This window comes from Pleuronectes platessa, chromosome 17 (assembly GCF_947347685.1).
Source record: "Pleuronectes platessa chromosome 17, fPlePla1.1, whole genome shotgun sequence".
Classification (NCBI taxonomy): domain Eukaryota; kingdom Metazoa; phylum Chordata; class Actinopteri; order Pleuronectiformes; family Pleuronectidae; genus Pleuronectes; species Pleuronectes platessa.
The window spans coordinates 8,728,116-8,753,340 of NC_070642.1; the positions used below are offsets into that span (position 1 = coordinate 8,728,116).

The 25,225-nt window shown below is 42.4% G+C and overlaps 2 protein-coding genes and 1 non-coding gene across 3 annotated transcripts; 1 reads left to right on the top strand and 2 right to left on the bottom strand.

The window, feature by feature from the left end:
* Positions 1-5,178: 5,178 nt before the first annotated feature.
* tmem214 (transmembrane protein 214) lies at positions 5,179-10,142 on the bottom strand. The gene is given in 13 exon segments (XM_053445868.1): positions 5,179-5,317; positions 5,404-5,563; positions 5,648-5,744; positions 5,826-5,946; positions 6,094-6,213; positions 6,404-6,548; positions 6,550-6,597; positions 6,832-6,933; positions 7,113-7,269; positions 8,274-8,360; positions 8,848-8,982; positions 9,120-9,270; positions 9,694-10,142. Coding segments are annotated over 13 exon segments (1,722 nt in total). The 5' UTR covers positions 9,973-10,142; the 3' UTR covers positions 5,179-5,197.
* Positions 10,143-11,396: 1,254 nt separating this feature from the next.
* On the bottom strand, positions 11,397-11,469 carry trnat-ugu (transfer RNA threonine (anticodon UGU)). Its single transcript has one exon. It is a non-coding gene; the product is annotated as a tRNA-Thr (tRNA).
* Positions 11,470-11,499: 30 nt separating this feature from the next.
* Positions 11,500-20,990, top strand: LOC128460280 (cholesterol 24-hydroxylase). The gene is made up of 15 exons (XM_053445388.1): positions 11,500-11,763; positions 11,855-11,932; positions 12,045-12,126; positions 12,287-12,360; positions 14,737-14,823; positions 14,936-15,074; positions 15,183-15,293; positions 15,379-15,541; positions 17,863-17,928; positions 18,373-18,445; positions 18,520-18,604; positions 18,749-18,859; positions 18,985-19,073; positions 19,181-19,247; positions 20,220-20,990. Exons 1-15 carry the CDS (start codon positions 11,615-11,617, stop codon positions 20,388-20,390), a joined length of 1,545 nt encoding a protein of 514 aa, XP_053301363.1. The 5' UTR covers positions 11,500-11,614; the 3' UTR covers positions 20,391-20,990.
* The last annotated feature ends 4,235 nt before the right edge of the window (positions 20,991-25,225 follow it).

Here is a 25,225-nt window from a genome sequence, read left to right on the forward strand (position 1 = left end):
GTCAACCTGCAAACAGTGCGGCCCCTTAAAGTCACCGCTCCGGCTGCCGGCTGCCCCCCCCTCCCCTGTTCATGAGGGTAATAACCCCCACACAAACTCATACACTCACACAGGAGGCAGACAGGGGGGGGGTCACAGAAGTCATGAACCACATACTGTGTTAAAGCCAAGAAGCCCGTGCACACAAACCCAGGCCCACACTTCAGCTGCTCCAGGACTTATATGGATGCCAGTGGATCTTAGGATCTTATGGATTATCTGGAGGCGGACTCACCCCATTCCTGGACACACAGGACGGCCTTGTTCTGAAACGATCAACAGGAGCCACCTCGAAATGGAGCCTCCACCCACCCGAGACTTTAAGGAGCAAGAATAACATCTCACAAGTGGTTCATTAGTGATGAAAAAGCAAGAATGACAAAAATCTAATGACGACATCCTGACGCACTGCACGTGATATTAAGCAGGAATCATGTTTGCGTGCATTAAAGGTTCAGTGTGTGGAGTTTAGTGACATCTAGTGGTGAAGTTGTTTGTTGCAGCGGAATACCCCTCACCTCACCCTGTAAATAAAAAGTATTTAGATATAAAGGACCCCTTCTAGGGTAAAGAAAACAACACTTCATTCAATTTAGATGAAACACACTGGTAAAAACATCATTGGGATTATTTTTATATTCAATTTCTGCCAATTAATCCCTTTCACCTAAATCTTACACACTGGAACTTTAAGGAAAAGCAAAAGTAAAATGTTTCCTTCTTCATTGTCTCATGAGAAATAAATCATTGTCTTATTCTTAGAAGATTGAGTTCAATCATTTAATTATCGGTAAGGGTCGGTTGACAGAGGTTGAACATGTGCTTGGATAACAGATAAACTGAAGGGGGTTTGTAACTTTCCAGGAAAGACACATGGAAACAATATCTTAAGTATTTATTTTTTAACTTTGCCCCAATGAACATAGGCCGGAAAAAAAATCCATAAAATCATCTGCTGTTCTCATTGGCTTCCCTGAGTTTTCTTTGGATTAGAATTTGATCACTGAGACAAATCTCAGATAATGTGCGTAAGCAAATCAAGTTTTTCTGTTGGATCTTAATTACATCTCAGGAAATCTAGCCGACTAAAGAAAATTGGAGGGAGACAGAAATATGAGAATTTTATAGTCTTGAATAATGATCGGGAGCTTAATGGAAGAAATATGAGAAAATAGACTAAATCTGATATTGACCTTAGATTGAGCTCAGTTGCATTTAGGAGAAATAAGCAAAAGAAAGAAGAAATTTCCTTTATTCTCATAGCATAACACACAAAGTTCAGCTGATGAGGCGATGCTTTGAATTGTGAATAATTTATAACAGACCAAAGAACAGGGCAAGTCAAAAGTTTGAGCTGATCCTATGTGGGGGGGAAAAGGGATCCCCAAAATTATATCATTGTATCCTGGGGAGGGCGCTGATGTCTGAATTAAAAATGTCACTCAATCCTTACCACCAATCTCATAATTATTTGTAGGACGTCTAGATTTTCTTTCCTCTTTAATGTTTTCTGCGCAAACCAAGGGCCGGCAAATGTTTTTGATCAAAAACAAGAAGAACATTCAGCTCGATCATCCCGACGCTGGACATGAATATCCTCAGAGAGGTCTGCATAAGTCACATTCTTTGGATTAAGCAGACTGGACCAACTTGTGTCTACACATGTCCAGTGGGAGTCATCATTCTCCCCCCTGCCCCTCCACCTCTCTGTTGATAATATAATCAAAAGAGTGGCCAACCCAATACCTTCTGGACGTGAGGGCCCTGCAGATGCAGTCGCACTCAGGCGGCACCCGGCCAGCCATAACAACATCAAACAGCCCCTAGCCTCCAGCGTTTACACAGAGCAGAGACCCCGGACCAGAGCTATGAGTGCACGTTCTTCTGGAGATAAGAATGCAGACGAGCTCGGAGGTCACGGCAAACAATATGCCCAGGTATGAGGTAGCCATGGGGACAGAGGCGGATGGGTCGAAAGTAAACCAGCTGGGGGAAAGTGGCTTTGAAGGTCAGACCTGGATCAGATTGTGAGATCTTGTCTTGCAGGGAGGATCCAAACGAAAAACAGACGACGTGCTCATTTGACCCGGAATGTTTCGACCCCAGCAGACACCGGGAATCTGAATGGTGGTCATTTATTTTCATAACAAATTTTCTCTGCTCCTGCAAACAACTGCATCATTCTCATGTCCCCCGCTTCACTTTGAGTCCTTCTCCTCACAGAAGGTGAAATGAAGAAATGATACTCTTAACATAAAAGGCCACGCTCTTTAATACAAAAGAAAAGAAAAAACGTGAGGGAGAAACACAATGCTAAATCTGCCATTTTTTGTCCCCTATAGTGAGCCTCCACTTCAAAAGCATAGACAGGAGGTTTGAGGAGACTGACATAGAGCTCCCCCTGCTGGTCACCAGGAGTAAACACACAGCCCTCACTGTAGATACTTTGTTATTTTCCTATTCTACAAATTTATCTTCACACATTCTCACACAAGTTAAGATGAAAAAAATGCTCTGTTTTAAGGATGTTGGGGGGGGGGGGGGATTTATAGATTGATTAGCCATTTATTGGGATTATTAATCGATCACTTCATCGTAAATAGTCCTGTGTGTGTGTGTCGCTCAAATCCAGTGGTATCTCAGAGATGCCTTGTCCTGCATTGTTTTAGGGCCTTTTGATACAGGCTGCTCACCTGCTGTTTTGACTCCAGCCTGTTTTTTGTGTCTCAGCTCTGCTCCCTGTGTGAGTCTGGTTTCTGTCCTGATTCCTCACCGGCCTGTCTGCTCTCAGCCCCGTTAACCTACAACCTGTCGGATCATCTGGACTCTTCCGTCGCACATGCTCGTTTAGCGTTTGGGTATGGTGCTTCCCCAAATGGAAACATAAAAATATGTCCAATCATCGAATGATCCAATGATGAATAGTTGCCAATAAATCATCCGTAGTTTGGCTAAATGATAAATCAACGAAAAGTTTTTGCGTAAATTTGACATCTGTCGATCTGCAAAATAAGAATACAGATTCTTATTTTGACCTTAGAAGTCACAGTGATTCATTGTCTAGTTAAATCCTCTAATGATGCTCTACGTGCCCAGAAGCAGTAGAATAGACTAATAGACACTCAGTGTCTATTAACGGCTTTGTTTAACCATGTAAGGATAATCCTTTTGTGCGATGGTGCTCAGATTAGTGTTGTGTTCACTGCTTCCAGTTTCATGTCAGCCTACAGAACGATAACTTGGTGAGTGTGTGAGCGTATTTTGGTCGATCTGATAAAATGTCGTCAGTGGCTCAATTACCCGAAACAGATATTGACTAATGTTTTTTAACCACGTGGATCACAACACTTTTTGCTTCATCTGGGAATCGTCGATAGCAGCAGATTTGAAATCAGATCTTGTGCCGACACATTGACTTTGCTGCCGCCCTTTTAGCCCCTTTTAGCAGCGCAGAGTGCGTGTGGCGATCAGCCGATATATTTACACAAGCAAACATCTGATTCACAATGTCCATCTGCATCATGTAGCCTATCGCTCCCGTGTGCAAGCTTCTGTGACGGCTCCCAATCCAGCGCTCCAGGAGACGAGTGCAATTGAATAAACGGAGGGAGGGTTTTTCCCGCTTCACCGGCTGAGGTGAAAACAGGCGGGTGATATGTGTGAAGCATACTCCGCTTGGCAATGTGGGTCCTATTTTCAGTCATGGAGGAATTCCCACGCCTCACCATCGTTTGAGGGATGAGCTCGGAGATGGGAGGCTGAGCAGTTTGGTTCAAACCTCTAAAGCCGTGAAAACCGTAACTCGGGTCTGTGTCATGATTCCCGTGAACCGGAGAGTAAAGGTGCAGTGGGTGCGTGACACATATATGGATCTGGTTAGGCCTCATTAAAGCAGGCACAACAAACAACAGGAATCTGACTCTCTGCGGAGAAAGTTCTAGCTGAACTGTATGTGTCATCATTACCGTGTATGCGGATGACGCACAAGATACGACTGAATGAACAGATTGGTGTTAAGATAAATGTCTTCAGATACGAGTGAAATGGTCCCATTTTCAAGATGTCTCAGCAGTAAAGTTCAAACTTGTATTGACTAAAGCCTCCTGATGATGATGATAATGATTCGGTATTAAACCGGTGACCAGGCCTTCCCTGTCCGGGCTCCACCACCCTGGAGCTCAGAGCTCAGGCAGTCAAACTTAGTATCTAAAGACTCACTTTTATCGAATGGCCAATCTTCAACTGTTGACATTTGTTTTTCACAACTTCGTATTATTTCACACGGTTATAGTTTGTGAATCTTTGAAGTGTTGTTATCGTAAAGCGCTTTGTTACTTTGATTTTGGAGGGTGCTGAATAAATAAAGTGATCATCACAGTGGAATAACATGACACGAGGCCGCAGCAAAGATCGAACTCGCGACCACTGTTGGTTTACAAGACATGCTACTATGGGTGGGGAATAAGAAGAAAGATGGGGGAGAACAGGGGAACGGAAAATTTAGGAAATTTAGTAAAAAAATTGATTTGAAACTGATCCTGTTGCAGGTCGTAAGTTATAGGATGCATTTTTTATTGTATTAATTTTAATAATACAACTTAAATGACACTGGATCAACTTGTATCGGCAACATGTGCCTGTTTACCCAAACTGTTACTTAGTATTATGAATCTTTCAATGTCACTTCACATTTGATACAAATTGGACAGTGACTCATGGAGAACACCTCAGAGCCGAATGGTCAACATCCTGTTTGTAATGCTTACAAAGATTGCTTAGATTTTTCTTTTCCCTGCCCTTTAGTAAGTTTCTCTATTTCTTTTGTTTTTAATATATCTTTAAATAAAAACAGCCTATAAATCATCTAAAAACCTACATCTTGTATGTATTACACAATTTGTTAAAGCAACAGTTGAAATTTGCGGTGGAAAATTCAGGGAGAGAGAGAGAGAGAAAGAGAGAGAAAGAACGAAAGAGCGTGAGAGAGAGAAACAAGAGACAGAAGACGGCTCCTGCTGAGTGAGCGCTGGTTTGGTCATAACCCCTGGAAGAGAGAAACACAGAGGCAGGTGAGTTTCTGTCATGCTATTTACCAGAGCTTTAAATATTAGAGATTTATTTCCAATTCGCTATGGAAACAGACTCAGAGCAACATTACTTATAAATCAAGGCCCAAAAAAGCCAGAGCTGGCAGGATGTAGTTGAGATAAAGGGGGCGGAGCAGCTCCCTCACATACGACAACACCTGGAACACACTGTCTAGAGTGTTGGTGCAGACCTGAGCAAAGAAGAGAGTTGATCAGCGATTACACTATAAATATGAACGAGAGACAGTTTTGTATGTTTGTTTATATTCACTCTTACCCATTCTATGACCAGCGGCATCTTTTCTCTCTCCCAGAGGATGATGTGATAAGAGATGAAAACGGATGCTGCTTTAGACTTCTCCATGGCTTGGGTCACTAGTGGCCTCAGGACCCGCACACTCTCCGAGTAATAATACAGGGTGTTTGTCTCCACCCAGCTAAAGAAAAAGCTGAAACACAAGTTAAATGGTTGATTTTCACGAACAGTTACTAGGACAAAGAGTTAAAAGAAGGATTTGTACCCGAAGCCATGTTTTGAATAGACTGTTATTTTGCCCCAGGCCTGCTGAGATACGGCCGTTACCCCTGAATTGTGCAGATACCTCGCTGTGCTGGAATCTGAAACACAAAGCAACCATCACATGACCTTAAGAACAAACAAACTAAAAGTCCAGATCCAGACGGGATCTGGACTTCTACCTGTGAAGGAGCCGTGAGATATGACGACGTAGGCCATGAAGTCGGCGAGATACTTGACCAGAAGAACCATGAGCAGCTTGGACCAGGGGAGCCCACGACCACGCATCTTCACCTGCAGATTCTGGTGGGCAAAGCAAAAACAATAGTTATGTTTGATAATCTAAGTGTTGCAGTTGTAATCGGGAGTTTGGGCATCGCAGGTTTAATTCCATGTTAAATAAATAAATAAAACCTCAAACGTGCCCGGTGGTTAAATTCTGCTTTGCACTGTGCGTCTCATCTGACACAGTTTAATGCACTCGTGAAGCTCCGGAGTCTCAACGGTGTCGCTCATCTCCTCAATGGTCACTCGGAACGACTGGCTTGTTTCTTCGAGGTTCTTCCGCAGCTGAAGATGGTCAAATACAAGACAGCCGTCAAGTACAAGACGATTTAAAAAGGCCGTTTAAAAAGATATTTCAGACCCAAGAAGTCTTTTAGTTTTAATATTACATATTAGACTTGATTCATGCAGCAGTTTCTCTCTGTATTCTTTTCTATTACTTATAAACCATCTGTGTCATGGTGGGGAGTCATACTTTTGGTGGCAGGACTTTCCAGGACTTCAACAAATGATTCAACAGCAGACTGGAGAAAGGAAAGAGGAAAATCAGCTTCAAAATCGTAACTACATCCTCATGTGTGGCCCCCTATATTTACTGGTGGAGTTTAGATTTGAATGTTTGCTTTCTCTTTGAGTCGTGGGTACAGACGCCTCAGCTGCCCCTGCAGACTGGACACAAACAAAAAAGGGGTTATTTGTTTTTGGGAGATTCAAAAAAAACAACCAGAGTCATATGCGTTCAAACTCAATTGTATGAAATGATCAGTTCTACAGTTTGTTTTGATTCATAGATAAATAGCTTACAACTGTTTTGATACTAAATATAAAAAGGTATAAATGATCTTTCTCAGTGAACTCCACCACTTCACGTGTGTTTAGCTTTTTACATTAGATTCCATTCACCTTGATGACAGGGCAATCTCGGGCATGAAGGCGAAATACAGCAAAGGAAAGAACTCTTTAGGTCCAATGATGTCAAATCCCATTGTCAGGTCTGGATGATGTCTGGAAGAAGGAGGACAACAAAAGGATTTGAGATTCAAGATCATGATTTCAGTTTCATTTAAATCACATTACATCCAAAAAAAGAGCATGTCAAAACAAATAGAAGGTTTTTGTTGTATTTTACGTGATCTAAATAAAAACTGAAACACACAGTTCTCGTAATACTCCGTCAGACTTACAGGAGAAGTAGATCCAGATAGGCAATGACATACGCAGACAAGGATTTCACACCGAGCACAGGAAGCATGATGCCCAGCCACACTGAAACACACAGTGAAACACTTGATTCACCTTGTGCTGGTGGAGCAGTTAGTTCTGGTATTAAACGACTCAACACTGGGTCTTTTCAGCTCGCCGTTTAAAAAAAGAACAGCCCAGAGCAACAGCAACAGCAACCAGGAACACATGGTGTATTTAAAGAAACACGGTGACACAAGAAACTGAGTGATGAGAACTGGAGCATTATGACAGCCGCCCAGCAAGTCACCTTTAATCCTGGAAATACTCTGAGTCCTGAGTCTCATGTTAAATGTACTAACGGTGCAATTTTGTTTTGAGAAATTAAATGCGATTCTTTTTTCCTCCCAAAATACACAGGAAAACATGTAATGTGAAGTTTGTATATTTTTTCAGTCCAGTCAGTCTGAGGCTCAAACAGGAAACACTTCATTACTTTTTAAAGTCCTGATGATGAGATGAGAGGGTTTTCACATTTTGAAACAGCCGTCCTGGTGTTTTATAAGAGACAGACCAAAAGGAATTTTCCAAGGGCAAATTCTGTTATTATAATACATAACAACATATATATGGACTGATAAGTGTCAAAGAAATGGAATTGAGGCTTGATATTTGGCAGTTTAACCATATATAGCTGTTGAACTGAGATGATAAACGTGAGAAGATGAATACACATTTTTTTATGTAAAGTATTTTAAATTGTGTTGAAATTTGCTGCACAATCATTTACTACAAAACCGGACTTGCTCCCAGACTTTCTGTTCTCAGAGATATTTGGGAACATGGGAGAAAGCACAGACCCGGAGAAGCAGTAAAGTTGTGAGAACAATGAAACACTGTGCTAACTCAACTCAAGGACGGGGGGGGGGGGGGGGGGGGGGGATATTATGACATATTACTACACAGTTATTGCAGAAAACAATTCCTGCAGTGCATTGGACAATGGAACTGAAATCACACACACACACACACACACACACACACACACACACACACACACACACACACACACACACACACACACACACACACACACACACACACACACACACACACACACACACACACACACACCAGTGCAGTGAAGCATTCAACACACACACTTACCTCTGGCAGATGTTGGGTGGCTGTTGTGGGTTGGTCCTTTGAAATTGCCTGGATGCAAACTCTGTAGCCATGAAGTGGTTCTCCTGAAGGGATAAAGGCAATGTTGTATTTTGATGTATAACTTTTTACCTCCCTGGTAATCACTGTATACTCTGACCTTAAAATCAAGATGTAACACTGATTTGACGGAGGGTCTTGCTGCTGATGGTGTAATTGCATCCATAGTGAAAGTACAAGTGGACCTTTGTTTCATGCCAGAGCCCATTTATTCTTATTCAACTCATTTCCTATTATCACACAACTATTGGCTGCTTCATTTAAGCAAGAATACCCCAGACATTCTTAAAACCAGTTCATGAGTTTATTTTTCCTTAACTGATCAAGTTTACTAGAAAAGTTCTGCCACATAACCTGTGATGTTCTAACCAAATGATTTATATCATTCAGGATATGCATCACAAACTACATCCTCCAAACAGCTCCTCATCTTTTCACTGAAAGTACTGAATACTCTGGAAATAACACTGAAGATACTCGGAGCAAACACAGAATGTAACCTCCTGCCTTTACCTGACAGCCTGTCCAGCTCCGTGAGCATGGCGTAAACACAGTGGTCGAAGCAACGTGGCAGAACGTCTCTGCAGCCTCTGATGAGGCCTTCAATCACATCCCTCAGCTCCTGCCCTGTAAGGCAGTATGGGTAGTCTGAGGGGAGAAAAAAGGAAGATATGACATTACTGCAAAAACCTTTCAATGTCAGGTTGTTGACTAATAAAAGGTATATATTAAAATTGCACTGTATTACTTTGCATATTTGGATCTCGATCAAAAAACCAACCGACCGTGAGCGCAGCTGCAGTGAGTGGGCTCTGTCTCCGGCGCAGTCAGATTGAGGTGGAGGTACTCGGCCAGGGCTTCGACCCAGAAGGATGGATTGTCTGGGAACAGAGTCTGACTGTGAGCCAGACGCTGTTTCAGGTCCCTGACATCCAGCTGAAGAGAGAATAGCAGAGAAGAGCAGATAAGTCTTGTCTGTAACCTCAGAAACAACACGTTAGTTATGTGAAGATGAATCTGTGTGTCAGCGTGTGATATTTTGCTCCAAAGTTGCCACAATGCTGCATTGGTTTCGGGGTTTGTATGAAGAAATGCGCGGCTTTGAGGTTTTAAAAATATATTTATTTTACAGAGACATCAGGAAAATCTTACACAAATATTGAGGAAGATTCGTCTTTATTTTGAAGCAAAAATTTGGGGAGAAAAGTTGGAAATTCACATACATAAACTTCAAATATTTCAAAATCTGTGACCACTCTCAACTCTGGCCATTAGTTGTCAACAAATCTCAGTGTCACATTCCTGAAAGACAGGTTTTCACACGCTCAATGACAAATCCTGGGAATGTGTGTTACTCACTGCTTTGAGGGCTTCCTCGAGGTCCTTGTGCGTCGGAGGGGCGACTGTATTGCTGGAGTTTGATTTCTTGGATGGTTTACTCGTTGAGGGCTTCTTGTTCTGAGGCTCGGCTGCTGGTGGAACCTGCGCCTTGTTCTGTTTCTTCCCCATGATCTCGAAGCAGTCGCACACAGCCTCTGACATAATCAGGTGTGCTGGAGGGAACAAGGCAGCGTTCGTTAGACACGCCTTTAGATTGCAAATATCTTTATTGGTCTCTATTCTAAGTCTAAAATCCATGAGGACCTAGACTATGTTCTAAAGGATCAAGCTGGAGTCGTGGGTAAGTCTTGGAACCCAGCTCTCCTAAAGGAAGAAGGCTCCTTTAATGACAGTGGCATCTTCTATGTTGTCAAAGGCGCCTTCTCCTAAAGGAAGAAAGAAGCATAAGCTTTAAAAGAATATCACAAAAAAAAACACCCAGCCATGCATGAATTAACACAGGAATGCTGTCCATTAAAAAGGGGTTTTCATAGCTTGTGTATCAAAGGGTTGAATAAATCAATTAACCTGCTACTCAATTAGCTGCTTCTCCCTCATCAACACAGATCCAGATTAAGTGTCCTGCTAGTACGTCGTCATGGATGTGGACAACGACAGATGAAATGGGAGACTTAAGGGATGACTGAAAAAGTGAAATGAAGGGGCAAAAGAGGAGGATAGATTAGGAAGATGATCGGGGAGGTGAACAAACTGATGCAATGAGGAGGAAGAGTTCAGAACTCCTCTTGGTCAAAACCATATTGATTCTCTCTATTTAAAATTGCCGGCCAAAAAATATTATGATTATGAATTATACATAATTTTGTACGGTCTTGATCTTACTGTGTAGCGTGGCTTGATTTATATAAAGACGAGGAAAATACCCCGGAAAACGTAGCAAATGGCATCTGTAGCGAATTAATCATTAACAGTGATTTTAATATATCTTACAGCAGCTGTTCACCCCTGTGAGACAGTCGATTGGCCGTTTGATAAATGAGCTAACTAGCAGCCTGACAAAGTAAAAACATTTCGGCGGCATTTTACCTCCGGATTAAATCCCAAAGAGAAAATCCACTTGTCAAATTTACAGTCAGCGACGTACGAGCGTAGCGTTTTGCTGTGAGTGGCGGCGACGTCACGCAAATGAAGGAGAACGGACTCACTGATTGGTTGTCCCGAAAGATGGAGACGGTGCGACAGGATTCGGCGGCGTGACTAAAGACGGACATAGAGTTTACGGATTGGCCGTCAAAAAAGGAAATGAGGAAACAAGATTGGACACGACAAATTCATCACAGTATACTTGGTCACAACAAGACTCACCAGTTGTTGTGGCAGTAGCTGTTCACCCCTGTGTGACAGTCGATTGTCCGTTTGATAAATGACGTTACTAGCAGCCTGACAAAGTAAAGATATGTTGGTGCCATTTTACCTCCGGAATAAATACCAAAGAAAATCAACTTGTCAAATTTACAGTCAGCGACGTACGAACGTAGCGATAACTGGGGTGGTGGACTGATCTAACTGTTAGGGGAGCAAGAGACCGTATTACTGGTTTGTGAAGGGTCTAAAGCGCTTTGTTACTTTGGCTGTGGAAGGTGCTGAATCAATACAGTTATTTTCGTAGTGGAAACATCCAAAACAAACTGGTGAAAGAGAAAAAGGAAATTCACCGCACGAGGCCCCAGCGAGGATCGAACTCGCGACCCCTGGTTTACAAGACCAGTGCTCTAACCACTGAGCTATGGAGCCCGTTGATTTGCCATGCAAACAGCTGATCTTTTTATACACAGCGGCCAACGTACTCGTGAACAATTTTGATACAGAGTCCACTTTGGCCACACTGACGACCTACCTACCGATCTCCACTTCACTTCCGCGCTGCCTTGGCGGTAACATGGCAGTTTTCTCCGTCCTGTTGGGCTGGATGGCCCCGGCCGTGGTGGTTCTACTCGTTCTGCTTGTGATCGCGTTTCTCTCCTACTGCGTGTACATCAAATACATTCACATGAAGTACGATCACATCCCCGGGCCGCCGAGAGACAAGTAAGTCAAGTGGCTCGGTTACTGCTCGTGCTGATGTCGAGCTCTAGCTAACATCAGTCATCTTGTTGACACCTTGTTTTGCTCCTCGCAGTTTTTTCCTCGGACATTCGCCGACGCTCCTGAGGGTCATGAACGGTGGCGGAGTGATCCACGATAAGTTCAAAGAGTGGTAAGTGTGTTATTCTCGTTGTGTGTGTGTTAATACCCTCACGTGTGTAGTCTGACACGACTCAGGTGTGACTGCAATTGTGTCCAACTCATCTGTAAGTTGTCCTCTGCAGGTCAGAGGTGTACGGGCCTGTTTACAGGATCAATATTCTTCACTACATTACACTCGGTATCACCTGTCAGGAAGCCACCAAGGTAAACACGGCACCTTTTCAGGAACCACTGATTTGTGTGCGGTCTTGTGTTGCTTAAGCATCGCACTGCTGAACAAAGACCAGCATGAATCAGCACAATTGTTAAACGTGCAGAGGTCAATGGAAATGTCTTTCTGTGGGCTCCCCTTGTATGTTTTCAGGAAATCCTCATGTCCCCCAAGTACCCCAAAGATAGGATGGTCTACAAGAAACTCTTCAACCTGTTTGGTCAAAGGTAATAAATCGGTGATATTCCTGTATCGGGCTGTTCGATTATGGAAATAATCATAATCACGAATATTCAAACTATTATGTTTGAGTTTGAAAACATGATGCATTTATTCAGTATTTCTCTACAAAAAAAGACGTTGTAACTGAGAATCGCGCCAGGAAACACCTTGAAAAAGGACTTTAAACGATATAAATGACATACTTTATATGATATAAATGATCAAATATGCATCCCATGCTTTGTATTTCACTTCTGTTGTCTTGGAGTTTCAATTTCCCCGATTTTCCTCTCCTTATTAAATGTCCCCATCGGCCCTCAACTACAAGCACACAAGCAGACAGACAGAGAGAGAAAGAGAGGGGTGGGGGGGGCTATGATGCCCATCATCATTTACCCCCGAACCCATACATTGAACGGGTTACATACAACAACGAGCAGAATCGCGGGCTGCCCGGCGCGGAAAAATGCGGATCCGGTGTGAACAGCCAGGCGGCTGCGCGCTTGAGGTATAGAGCTGCGCTGCGCTTCAGCGCCCGGTGTAAACCTGGTGTTATCTGGTTCACCGAGCTGAGCATCATCAATAAACTCTTAGTTTCAGATGGTTGAATAGATTTGTTGTGTTGCCAAGTGGCACAGATACCTAGCCTGGATGCCAGACGAACTTAGCCCCGCCCACAACATTTGAGGTCGGGAAGTTCGGTCTGGAGTCGCTCTGTTGGGGAGAAATTATGCCCGGTTCGAAATCGACCGGACCAATCAGATTGTCAGGGCGTGCTTTATACGATGATTGACAGATAATCAACGGTAACGTAATCAACTACGTTATCAAAGAGCGCTTGGGTTGACTTTGTTTTCCACAAACATGCCTGCCGCTGGAGAGCTGAGATGTGTAGATGCTGCCATTGAGTCTGATGAGAGAGAAACGTGATCAAGGCATTTGTAGATCGAAAAGATGTTTTTGCCGTCCTTCCTACGGGATTCGGAAAAAGTTTAATCTATCAGCTGGCCCCGATGGTCGCGAAGAAGATGGGACACGGGAATGTCGCGTTTCCACCGTGTTATTAAGTTCTTACAGGACCGACAAATGCGATATGATTTGTTTGATATGTTGTGGAGCTGTAATCCTAAACGGAGAACTTGTTCGTAGGTGCATTCACCTTTAATGTAACTGACTGCTACACCTGCCACTTTATGCATACTGTTTTATTCTGTTATTTTGGGTTGGGCTTATTACATTGTTACATTAACTGTTTCTCTCAATTTGTACAACCCTGGCAAAAATCATTTTTTATTGATCTTCTACTTCTTCCAGCGTGCGTGCAGTTAAGTTCTGTTGACAACAACGTGCCGCTTTACATACGTCACATACTACGTTGCTCTGATTGGTTGTAGGTCTATCCAATTGAGCGAAGAGGAATTTTATTTCCTGGTTCGGGTGAAACACGCCCAATAATCACAGCCCAATGGAGCGGTATCAGACTCACATTCTGACTAGAATTATGAGTATGACAACGTCAGGCTAACAGATATCACCTTGTAGCAAATCTTTCACACTGTGTGTGGCTGCTCCTCGTCGGATTCTTCGAATCCGAAGTGTATCCCATACAAGATAACTCTTTGTACCCTTTTTGTCGATCAAACGGGGCTGCCATTTTCCACTCGCGCTGTTTTTTAAATACCACCGCTCACTACACACACAACTCGCCTCCTTCTCTTTACAGCTGCTTGAGAGTGAGTGCCAGTCAGCTGGGCCGCGTTGAATGCTTTGGGGGAAGGACTGAATTGCGCATGCGCGTCTCTTTCGAAAAAAATGCCAAATAAATCGTTTCAACTGGATTATATTAGTTTGGAGATCGTTGGACCCAAAAATCGAAATCACGATTAAAATTTGATTGATTGCACAGCCCTACTCCTGTGTACACAGTATCATGTTGTCAAACGCACCTAGCAATGTGTCAATAATAACAATGTCAATATTTGTGATGGGTGATGGGTGTCAATATGCTGATCGGACACTTCTGAGATACATCATCTTACATTGTAATCAGAGGACCGCCGATATATTGGCTGGCACAAACTTGTCCAATATAGGCCCCAATTTGTTTTTATAAAGGTCTGATAACAACATCTTAGGGAACACTACCCTTTCATTCACAAAAATATCAGCTGTATGTATCAATAATGTTTTTAGGCCTAATATCAGTATTGGCATCAGCACCAAACAGTCAGCCCCATCTGTTATGTCCACTTAGGTAATCTTAGCATGTTTTAGATACGTTTGTTGTCGGTCGTGTGACGTTGTTCAATGTTTTGTCAAGTTAAATCATGTGCAACCTTATTAAGAACTTATAAGAATTGTGTTCAATTCTTTTCTTCAAGGTTCTTTGGCAACGGCATGTTAGTAGCACAGCACCATGAGCAGTGGTATAAACAGCGGCGGATCATGGACCCTGCGTTCAGCAGCTTGTGAGTTTAATATGGTTTATTCTGCACCAAGAGAAAGAATGGTGAAATCTACATGTACCTGGATTTTAAGTACAGCGTCAACAATCATTGCAGATCCTCTCTTTGCCTGCAGGTATCTGCGAGGTCTCATGGGCACCTTCGATGAGAGGGCAGAGAAACTGATGAACAGCTTCACGGATGCTGCTGACAGTAAGACTGAGGCCAACATGCTCGCCCTGTTCAACTGTGTTACTCTGGACGTTATTGCTAAGGTATTGTGTTAATCTGCTTCTTCCGCAGCTCCTCTAACCCAATCTTTTTAATCCGAAGATCAAATCATTGTAACCAACTCAATATTGAGTTTCCTTGTTAACTCTCAGATTGGTTTCGGTGTGGACTTGGACCTGCTGCATAATACTTCGCCCTTCCCTAAAGCCATCGAGACATGTCTAAAGGGGATGATTCACAATCTCCGAGACGCCTTTTTTGAGGTATGTCTTCGCTGCCAGTTTGTTTGGAGTTAATATGATTAAAGGTTCATGAACTGTTATACTTCCTAAAATCCTTCCTTTCCAGTTTAAGCCAAAGAACAGATCGTTCATTAAAGACGTGAGGGAAGCGTGCAGCCTGCTGCGCACAACCGGAGCTTGCTGGTTAAATGAAAGAAAGAACGCGATTAGAAGAGGCGATGACATCCCCAGGGACATCCTCACGCACATCCTCAAAGCTGCTGGCCAAGGTAACAGTCCCTAAAGTTCACACTCCTTTATACTGGATAAGAATTATGATTAATTGTTCCTGTGTTGTAATCAGTCATGGCAGCTGCAAATACAGTTTTTCACAATTGTTAACACACGTTTTTCAAAACAATAACGGCTTTCTCAAAACTGCACACAGAAAACTGAAAACCTCACACACAAAATGCTAAACCTGACACTCCCTTTGCAAGATGACTCTTTGATATCAAATCTCTTACCTGTTCACAAAATGGAACTCGTGTTTTCATTTGGTACACACAGACATTTTTTCAAATGACACACACAGACCATTCATTGAGAACACACAACTAAGCATTTGCTTGCACACTACCAAGCATTTACAGCACACTGAAGTGAAAAACTGAAAACGCAATCATCAAAATGGAACACACCATATGAATGACAGTGACTCTGGAGAATGAGCCATTTCTCTTTTTGTAAAATGTCTCAATGTAGGCCTACTTTTTTCATACTCAAACATAAAACAGCACACAAATATGCAGCATAAAAAGGTTTATTTCGGTACACATAGAGAACAGTACAGAACTGTAAACCGGCCTGCTACCCCCCCCCCCCTTCACAAAAATTACAGTTTTTCACAATTGTTAGCACACGATTTTCAAAACAATAACGGCTTTCTCAAAACTGCACACAGAAAACTAAAAACCTCACACACACAATGCTGAAAGGCCTCGACACTCACGTCGCCACAGGCCTCCTCCATGGCCTGGAGCAGTGGAACCCGGTCCTGTGGGTTCCGTTCGTATACCTTCAACCTCCAAGCTGAAAATAATTCCTCAATAGGATTCAGGAAAGGAGAATAAGGTGGAAGGTATAGAACGGAAAAATGTGGGTGGTCCTGGAACCACTCCCGCACTTGAAAGCTCACATTGTCCCGGACGACAACGTGATTGATCCACTGTGGGTCATCTATCTGACCAGGTGGTACCAGCAGGTCATGCAGGCCATACAGGAAGACGAGGAGACGGGCAGCGTTATAGGCCCCTAGGTGGGCATGACGGTGCAACATCCCATGGTGATTCATTGCAGCACACAGTGTGATGTTCCCGGGACACGTTGGCCGGGGGCCTCAACAATGGCCCGCTGGCCAATTACATTTCTGCCCCGTCACCTCCTCTTCACCAGGTTGAATCCCACCTCATCAATAAAGATGTACTGGTACAACACATGAGCTGTGTGAGGCTTTCTACCTCAATATTTTTTATTTTATTCTATTGTATTGTATTTTATTGTATTCAAATGTACCGGCTGCTATGACGACTTAATTTCCCTTCGGGGGTGAATAAAGTAATCTATCTATCTCCTGGATCCGCTGACAGAGACAGCATGAGAATGCAAGTTACAGTATGGACACAGAGAGGTCAACACAGTGGGCTACAGTGAGACACTGTGGAAAAGGAACAATATTGGATTACAGGTACAATACATGCATGTGTCAGTGCTGAATGTTGGTCCTTACAAGCACAAGCTCTCGCTGTAACTCCTTTATGCCTGTGTTCCGTTCAAATGGGACCCTGAACACTTGTTTCATTCACATGGCAGTCCATGAAGAATACGCTCCAATGTAGAGAGGCTGACGGTCTGGACTTTTCTAAATGTAGCATGGTCAGCCAGGATCCTAGTTTTTATTTGTCTGAGTGTGATAGAGTTGTTCTCACGAACCATATCTACAGTTTCAGTCTCCTGTTCGGCTGTGTAGATGCTGTGAAATTGCTCAACAGACCTGAATGTTTAGAGATTTGAGTATTTGTGTGTTGTAGGTTGATGCTTTGAGATTTTACTTGAGAAGTGTGTGCAACAACTGGACATTGTGTGTAGTGTTTTGACAACAATGTGATGTGTAATTGACATCAGAGTGTAAAGAATGAAAGTCAGAGTATAATGCAGATAAGGGAGTGTGAAGTAGTGCCAAATTGGGTCGAGCGATTGTTGCATGAAGTGAAGGTTGTGCAAATTGTGCCGAATTTTAGCTTTTTGTGTGTTAACAACTGAGAAAAACTGTAATAGGATCTAGATAAGAACATCAAATATTGAGAGTTGCAAGCAGCTTAACTTAGAAAGTAAAAACCCATTTAACTTTTTTCATTTCAATACACAACCCATCATCTAATCCATATAAAAAGGTTAAATAAAGGGAAAGATTAGAAACAGATATGAAGCTGTAAGTACATAAATATGCCTAATAATCCAAAATGGATGTCTATGGTTGAATGTGATATTAAAATGAGTTGAGAAGTCATACATTAATTGACATGTTGATTCCATTTTCTGCTGATTCCAGAGGAAAGCGCTACTAAAGAAGAGGAGGAGACCATGTTGGACAATTTTATAACGTTCTTCATCGCTGGTGAGTCTCTGTTGCTTCTGCCCTGGTTTGTGAAATGAATGTGAAGTCGTAAAATTAGTAAAAGGGAACTTTTAACCCAAAATGTTAGTAAAATGTGTCTATCCACCGGTTTCACTGTGAGTTCTGAAATTAGATTTATAGCCCACCACTGTGTTTGAGTTAAATACTATTATGTAGGTCCACTGAATGGAGACAAAACCCTATCTGAACAGTTTTTTTCTTCTATCTGCAAGGATATTAAATCTAACTTTGTGGTGTAGCTGTTCCCAAAACAGTCTGTGCATTTTTAAAGTGTTGTTATTGTTATCGGTTTTTATGTTAACTGATCTATTATGTAAACATTTTTTGTTTAGAGATGAAGAACACAATCCCTTTTAATGTCACGTCAATGTGTGTTGTTTGAAAGTAACACTGATTAATTTGTTGTCATCTGCACATTTTCAGGCCAAGAAACAACAGCTAATCAACTCGGTTTTTGCGTCATGGAGCTGGCAAGACATCCGGACATATTGGAGAAGTAAGGCAAGCATTATTTGTTATTAATAATGTAGCTGCTGAATGATGGTTAATGAATTGCGTCTTGTTCCTGAGGGTGAGGAAGGAGGTGGATGATGTCATTGGGATGAGACAGGACATAAGCTATGAGAACCTGGGGAACCTGACCTACCTCTCACAGGTATATGCCATGAAAAGGAAAATGTTTCAACACTCAGCTTTAAATGAGAAAAAAGGAAATCATCTAGAGATCTTGACAAACCAGTATCCTCAACTGAAATGTGCAGTTGTTAAGCGACTGGCCCACACTGTAACCTCCCCCCAGGTGCTGAAGGAGACTCTGAGGATCTATCCGACAGCTCCAGGCACATCTCGTGATGTACTTGAAGACATGGTCATCGACGGCATCCACATACCTGCAGGATTCACCTGTATGGTGAGTCATTCACTTTTGAATGTCTGGAATGTGCCTGCAAATCAGAAAGTGTGCAGCATGTAAACCCAAACATGTCTTATAGTGTGTTTCTGTATCATCTTTCAATGAATGGCTCTGAAATGTAGTTCAGTACCTATGTGACTGGGAGAATGGAGAAGTTCTTCAAGGACCCACTGACATTTGATCCGGACAGATTCCACCCAGATGCCACTAAGTGAGTTGCATACAAAGACAAGTTTAATTTTTACTCTTACTGTGTTACTTGCTCCGTATAAGAGAATGAAGTCCATTTAATGAGCTGTGTCTTATCTGTTTTACAAGGCCTTATTACTGCTACTACCCTTTTGCCCTCGGTCCGCGCTCGTGCCTCGGCCAGAACTTTGCTCAGGTGGGTGATGACAAAATGTTTATAAATGTGACACACACTTGCGATCCACATATGTCTTGGGTGATCAGATTCACAGGCTCTAAGTACAGGGGTGAACGCACATGAGATACAATCACTCATCAGTCCATATACAGTATCTGAAGGTGGACAGGGATGCAAATGTCCTGGGCCACATTGAAGGACTGCCCACTCAGCTGATGTCCTCAATGTGCTAAAGTAGTGACACATACTTGTAAGGCTGTCATAGTAGAGTAGTATAATTTTTTACTTTTTCAAATGACTAATTACTTATTTCATTATATAGCTGGGCACATTGTGCTGATTTGACCCACAGTCCCTGTCTCTCACACACTCACACATACAAATTGACAAACCCGTTCCTTGCAATCTTGTACGTGTTTATTTACATGTAGAGCAGGGGCGTGACTGACGGGTTGGGACAGGCCAGTGTTCCAACAGTACGTTTTCCAGATGACAGAGCAGACAGGCGGCGGAGCACGCAGGCTTCCACACAATCGGTAGTTCAACGAACTGGGGCAGGACAAGCATAGCAGATATTTTATTAACGTGGATACTGGTCAAACAGGGGTGAGGCCGCCAGAGACTGATAACAGGCAGAGTAACAGAAAGCGGAAGTGCAGGGTAGAGGAGGCAGCTGTAGAATTTCTACCACAGACGATGGGTGATGATCTCGTGGATTCTCGTAGGATGGACCGCTCTTCACATACTGAGACAAGCCCGATAAGTTGTTGGTAGAATTAAGCTCAGGCGTGCAGGTGAACTGGCAAAAGAACAGGAAACAGGAAGACAGACAAAACATGGGCAAAACACACACAGCGGGGTCACTGGGGGACACATGAGGAGAAACTTTCCAGCCAACTTCGAGCCGTGAACTTGTGATGGGGTCACCCGACACGCATGTTGATACCATGTCTGAACAGAGCCATATAAACACCCTGAATGTGTTTTCAGATGGAGGCTAAAGTGGTGATGGCCAAGCTGATCCAGAGGTTTGACTTCACCCTCGCCCCTGGAGAGACCTTTGACATATTGGACACTGGCACACTCCGACCAAAGAGCGGAGTGGTGTGCTCTATCAGACACAGGAATTACAACGAGAAGAATGAACACACAGTAATATAAGAAGAAAACACAATGATCTCTGGGCAGAAATTAGGTAGCTGGGTTGCTCAGGTAATAGTTTTCTAACTTTATAATGCTGCCAGATTATTTTATTACTTTCTGAACGATGAATAGGCTGGAATGATTATGATTATTGTTATTTCAAAACAGTAATGGGGATATGGGGCAACAAATAAGGTTACAGGGCTACAGTATAATCTGTACTTATATTTGCTTGAACTAATATTCGAATTTTTTACAGAAAAAAACAAAAAAAAACAAATATGTTTACGTTTTATGTACTTTATGCAAACATATGTTTATTATCTTCATTCAAAAATACCAAGCCTCATCTCTTTGTCATAAGGGTTTGACAACGAAATATAACAATATACGACTATCAGCAATTTAAAATCAAATATTTTATGGAGGCCTTTGAAAATCCATATCATCTGGTTCTTTTTTGTAAAGGCTGTGTGGCCGACATGCAGAGTGAAGGTGCTGTGGTCGTGTGTCCTATGCTTGTCTCCTGGAGCGCAAAGCACAGTCACTGCTGATTTCCCATGGTATATTTTATGGTATGTGGATTAAAAATGATTTTGGAGAAACATGGAAACCTTACAGGGTTTGTTGTTTGGTCCCAATGATTGAAATGTACCTGTTCTTTCATCCAGTTACTCTTCTCCTCTTCTCTCGTTCTGCTCTGCAGCTCTTGCAGATCAGATGTTGGTGTTATGTGTATCAGGAAGTGAAACAAGCTGTGTGGTTAGGGGCTATTTAGCTGCGGCATTTGCAGATGCATCCACCTTGGCGTTTCCTTGTAAAACAACATCTGTGTTGTGAAAGGCTGGGTACAACCTGGACACAGGAACCACAGGGCTAACAAACAAACACTGTTTGCACGGCTTTGGATACGCTAACACGGACAAAACATTCACAATCCACCAAGAGGTAAACTGGGATTCAAACCATGAATTATTTTAGCTGTGAGGCGGCAACGCTGACCACCACCTTCATCTCCAGTCGTACTTTAGGTATTTTAGGGGGATTTGAGGTACAGGAGCCCATCCCAGCTGCTACCGGGCAACAAGCAGGGTACAACATGGACAGTTCGCCAGTCTACCACAGGGTCAAAATTTGACACAACCAATCAAATTCAGAGGCAACTTAAGAGTAGGTAACCTAACCGCCAAAAAACATGAAACTGAGATTGGAACCTAGAACTCTGTGGATGTGAGGCGCAGCTCTGACTGCTGTGTCCTGAATGACCTGGCTCTCCTCAGAGAAGTTCTTGAAAATAGCAAAGCTACCCAATGTGTAACTGGAAGCGATAACAATGGAGTATCACAGAGGCCTAATCTCAACAGGAGGCACTCCTAACCCTAACCTCTAACCGGTTTCATCCAACTATGGCGATAAGAGACCTGTGGTCACGGAGCTTTTTACAAATATATATAAGGCTCATTCTATCAAAACAAAATCACATTTATTTTTGGCTCACTACACAGTTAATATAACTAACCATTTTTGCAAAGAGAGCCTTAGAAATTCGACACACTGGCCCTTTAAATCAAATTCATATTTACTGAATTTACTGGGGGCCTAATGAATGGAAGGAACTTCAGTCAACAGAGAGGCATTTCTAAACCCATGTGTGTGGTGGGTGTGTGAATGTGGATCTGTGTTTTTCTAATTGTGGAAAATGTGGTGTTTCCTGCCACCGGTAATCTTTTTCACATAGCAAGGAGCCAAATCCTCCAATCAGACATGAATCAAACATGTTGACCTGAACACTATTGGTGGAAATTGTTTTGCAACCTGTGTGGTAATGGTACATCTGCTGTGCACCTACTCTTTCTCTATTAATCCCTTACAGTTACTTCTCAAAAAGGAGAAAGAGAGAAAAAGGGAGGGTATCACTCAGCTTTAAAACAACCACAGTATATCCCCACATCCCCTCCCGTCCCACACACTCTTAACGTCCAATAAATACAACAATAATATGAATAATTTATAAAATGTAATTAAATAATGACAATAACAGTAACTAAACAAGAATAAAGCGAGAGCAAAAAGAGGGATATTAAAAAATGCAAAGGGGAGGTAAATAATTAGACTAATAAGTGGCTATTATGTTTTGCTTTTTATTTCTGTTCAATGTTTGTTTCCTGCGTCCTCTCCCACCTGTCATCAAACTCTCTCAGGTCTATTCCACTGTGCGTCATACTGTTAATCTGGTTTAAGTGAAACATTGGCTCTACAGTGTAATGAAGTGTGCACCATCCTCTGTACTTGCTGCAGCAGATATCTATTTATATAAATATACTAATCAATCCCTATCCCTGCTTTACTGGTGACTAAAGTGACAGACAGTACAGTATGTCACTCCCAAACACATTTTACTGGACAACACGAGGGCTGAAGGAAAGTTGTTTGTTTAACTTGAACTTTATATTTCACCCACATATAGGGTTGCAAAGGGGCGGAACATTTTCGGAAAATTTCCAGTAAATTTCCGGTAACTTTCCATGGGAATATTAAGCTCGAGAATTTGGGGAATTAAAAAAAAATTAAACCCTTAGCAATAAAAACATCATTCGAAACTCCATTTTAAAGATGTATGAAATGCAACACGCTGCATGTTGAATTTCAACCCTACACTGTGCATTTCTCACATGCACAGATAATTCCCAGCATCCTGCACACTACAGCAGAGCTATTGAGGCCGGCTGTGGTGTGCAGGACTAGTCAGGTAAGTTTCGATGATTTTACTGGGGAAGATATATTAACATGCTGATTGAGGATTGTTCATCTGTTCATCTAGCCTATTTCTATTCATTTATCCATCAATTGTAAAATATTTTTAAAGACGATTCCAATTGGCAACTATTTATATCTCTGGCATCGCTTTAGTGTTTTTTTACAAGCTTTTTTCTCATCTTGTTCTACAGAACATTGCCACGCGCACTATCTCATGTGTGGAGACATTTCACCCCAGCCAATGTACTGTAGAAGGAAAGGCTGTGTACATTTGCAAATACGATTCAAAGACCTATGTTAAGAATGACACAAAGATGCGGTAGCTTATAGTCAAGTGCCCAAAGTTTCCTCAGGGCTCAAATCAGCCTATGAAAAAAGAAAATGTTTATATTTATGTCCGATTATGACAAGGTAAATACATTTAGTATAAATTACCCACACAATTTCCAGTTTATTCCCGTTAATACCCGTTAATTCCTGTATATTCCTGTATATTTCCCGTTAATTCCCATGGAAAGTTTCCAACTTGGAATATTCCCGGAATTTTGCAACCCTACCCACATAACACAATAATGATCTAAGCACCACAGTTGCTGTTCCTCATTGTGTGCTCAGAAAGGTTGGTTTCAGCCCTCCAGGGAAAACCAGAAATGTTTGAAGCCGCAACTGATTTGTATCTTTCCAGTTAGTTGTAATCCATCTTTAAGTTGTCATGCATCCAACTATTAAAAATGTGTTTGTTGAGTTTGGACCAAGTTCCTCCAGCAGTGTTATTCAAAAGGCACAATGCAGGAACACGATGAATATAATTTAGCCAATAATCATTCCCAGGGATTGTGTAACGATTTCCCACAACATTTGAACACAAACAATGTGGTTAAAAGAACCTTTCTCCTGTTTGCAAAGCCAACAAAGATCTGAATCAGACAAACCCTTCCTGTGCAATCAAACAGGGGTAAAATATGTATGGAATTCTAGTTTGCGTTTTGCTCTCAGCTCTTTCTCTGTTATAACCGACTCTGTCACTCTGAGAAGAAGTACAGTTGACTGACTTATGACTGACAGCGTGATTCTAGCCGTGATCTTGTAAAGCATTGTGCGACAGCATTTTACACTGAGCCTGTCCTGACTGCTCCCTATGTGGTTTTAAATGAACCGCAGCTTTTTGCATTGGACATATTGTGTGCTGTGGAGTGTATGTGTGAGTTTCTGTCCTGGTTCTTGGCTCCGGGGTCAGTCAGTCCCACTTGGCTTGTCATTAGCTCAATGTCACTTGCTCTGCAGTTGAAAAATTCAACTGCACGTCCAAGACCCTCCTTCAGACTCCTGTTCCTCCTGTTCCTCCTTGTCAAACTGTTGTCTCAGGATCGACCCCCACTGTATAGACTGCATGACTTACCACGTTCTGCAGGGTCACAGCGGACACGATGCTCCCTGTGTAATCTGACTGAATCCAGTGAATCTGTCTGAGAAGTGATTTCCCCCTGGAGACATGTTAATCTGTCCATGTCCATCTGCTCTGGACCGGCCACTGGGGATGTCATGTACTTTTGTCTGATGGCCGAAATCTTTCTCAAATCCAGCTGTGCCATGAAACTTGCGTTAGTAGTAAATCTTCAGCTCAGAGTCTGGAGGCTCTCAGTCTTACCCAAAAGGATCCTGAAAATAAATACCAACAATGCCGACAATAAATATAACAATTTGTCAAGAATTTGTATTTTTAAGCTATTTTGAGCAAGGAATGTGCACAAGGAATAATTTTCAAAATATTTTCAATGATGTGTGGCATCGCTCCAAGATATATAGAGCTAGCAGTTAACAAGGAATGACTAAAATGTGCACCTTAACTTAATCAGGAACTGTGTATGGATCTTGGACATATGATTGGCCCCTCTGTTCAGATCGTAGCCCCTTAATGGCTCCTGAAAAATCCTAGATCCGCCACTGCATCCCACCCGTCTGTATGGATGTGTAACTTAGGGATCTACCTTGCACTCAAGTCTATGTCAACCCCAACTCATAGGGTGGTGATCTCAGTGGAAGTCTACTAGCACACCTCTGAAAACCAAAGAGTGGAAAGGAGCCTCCTGTCGTTT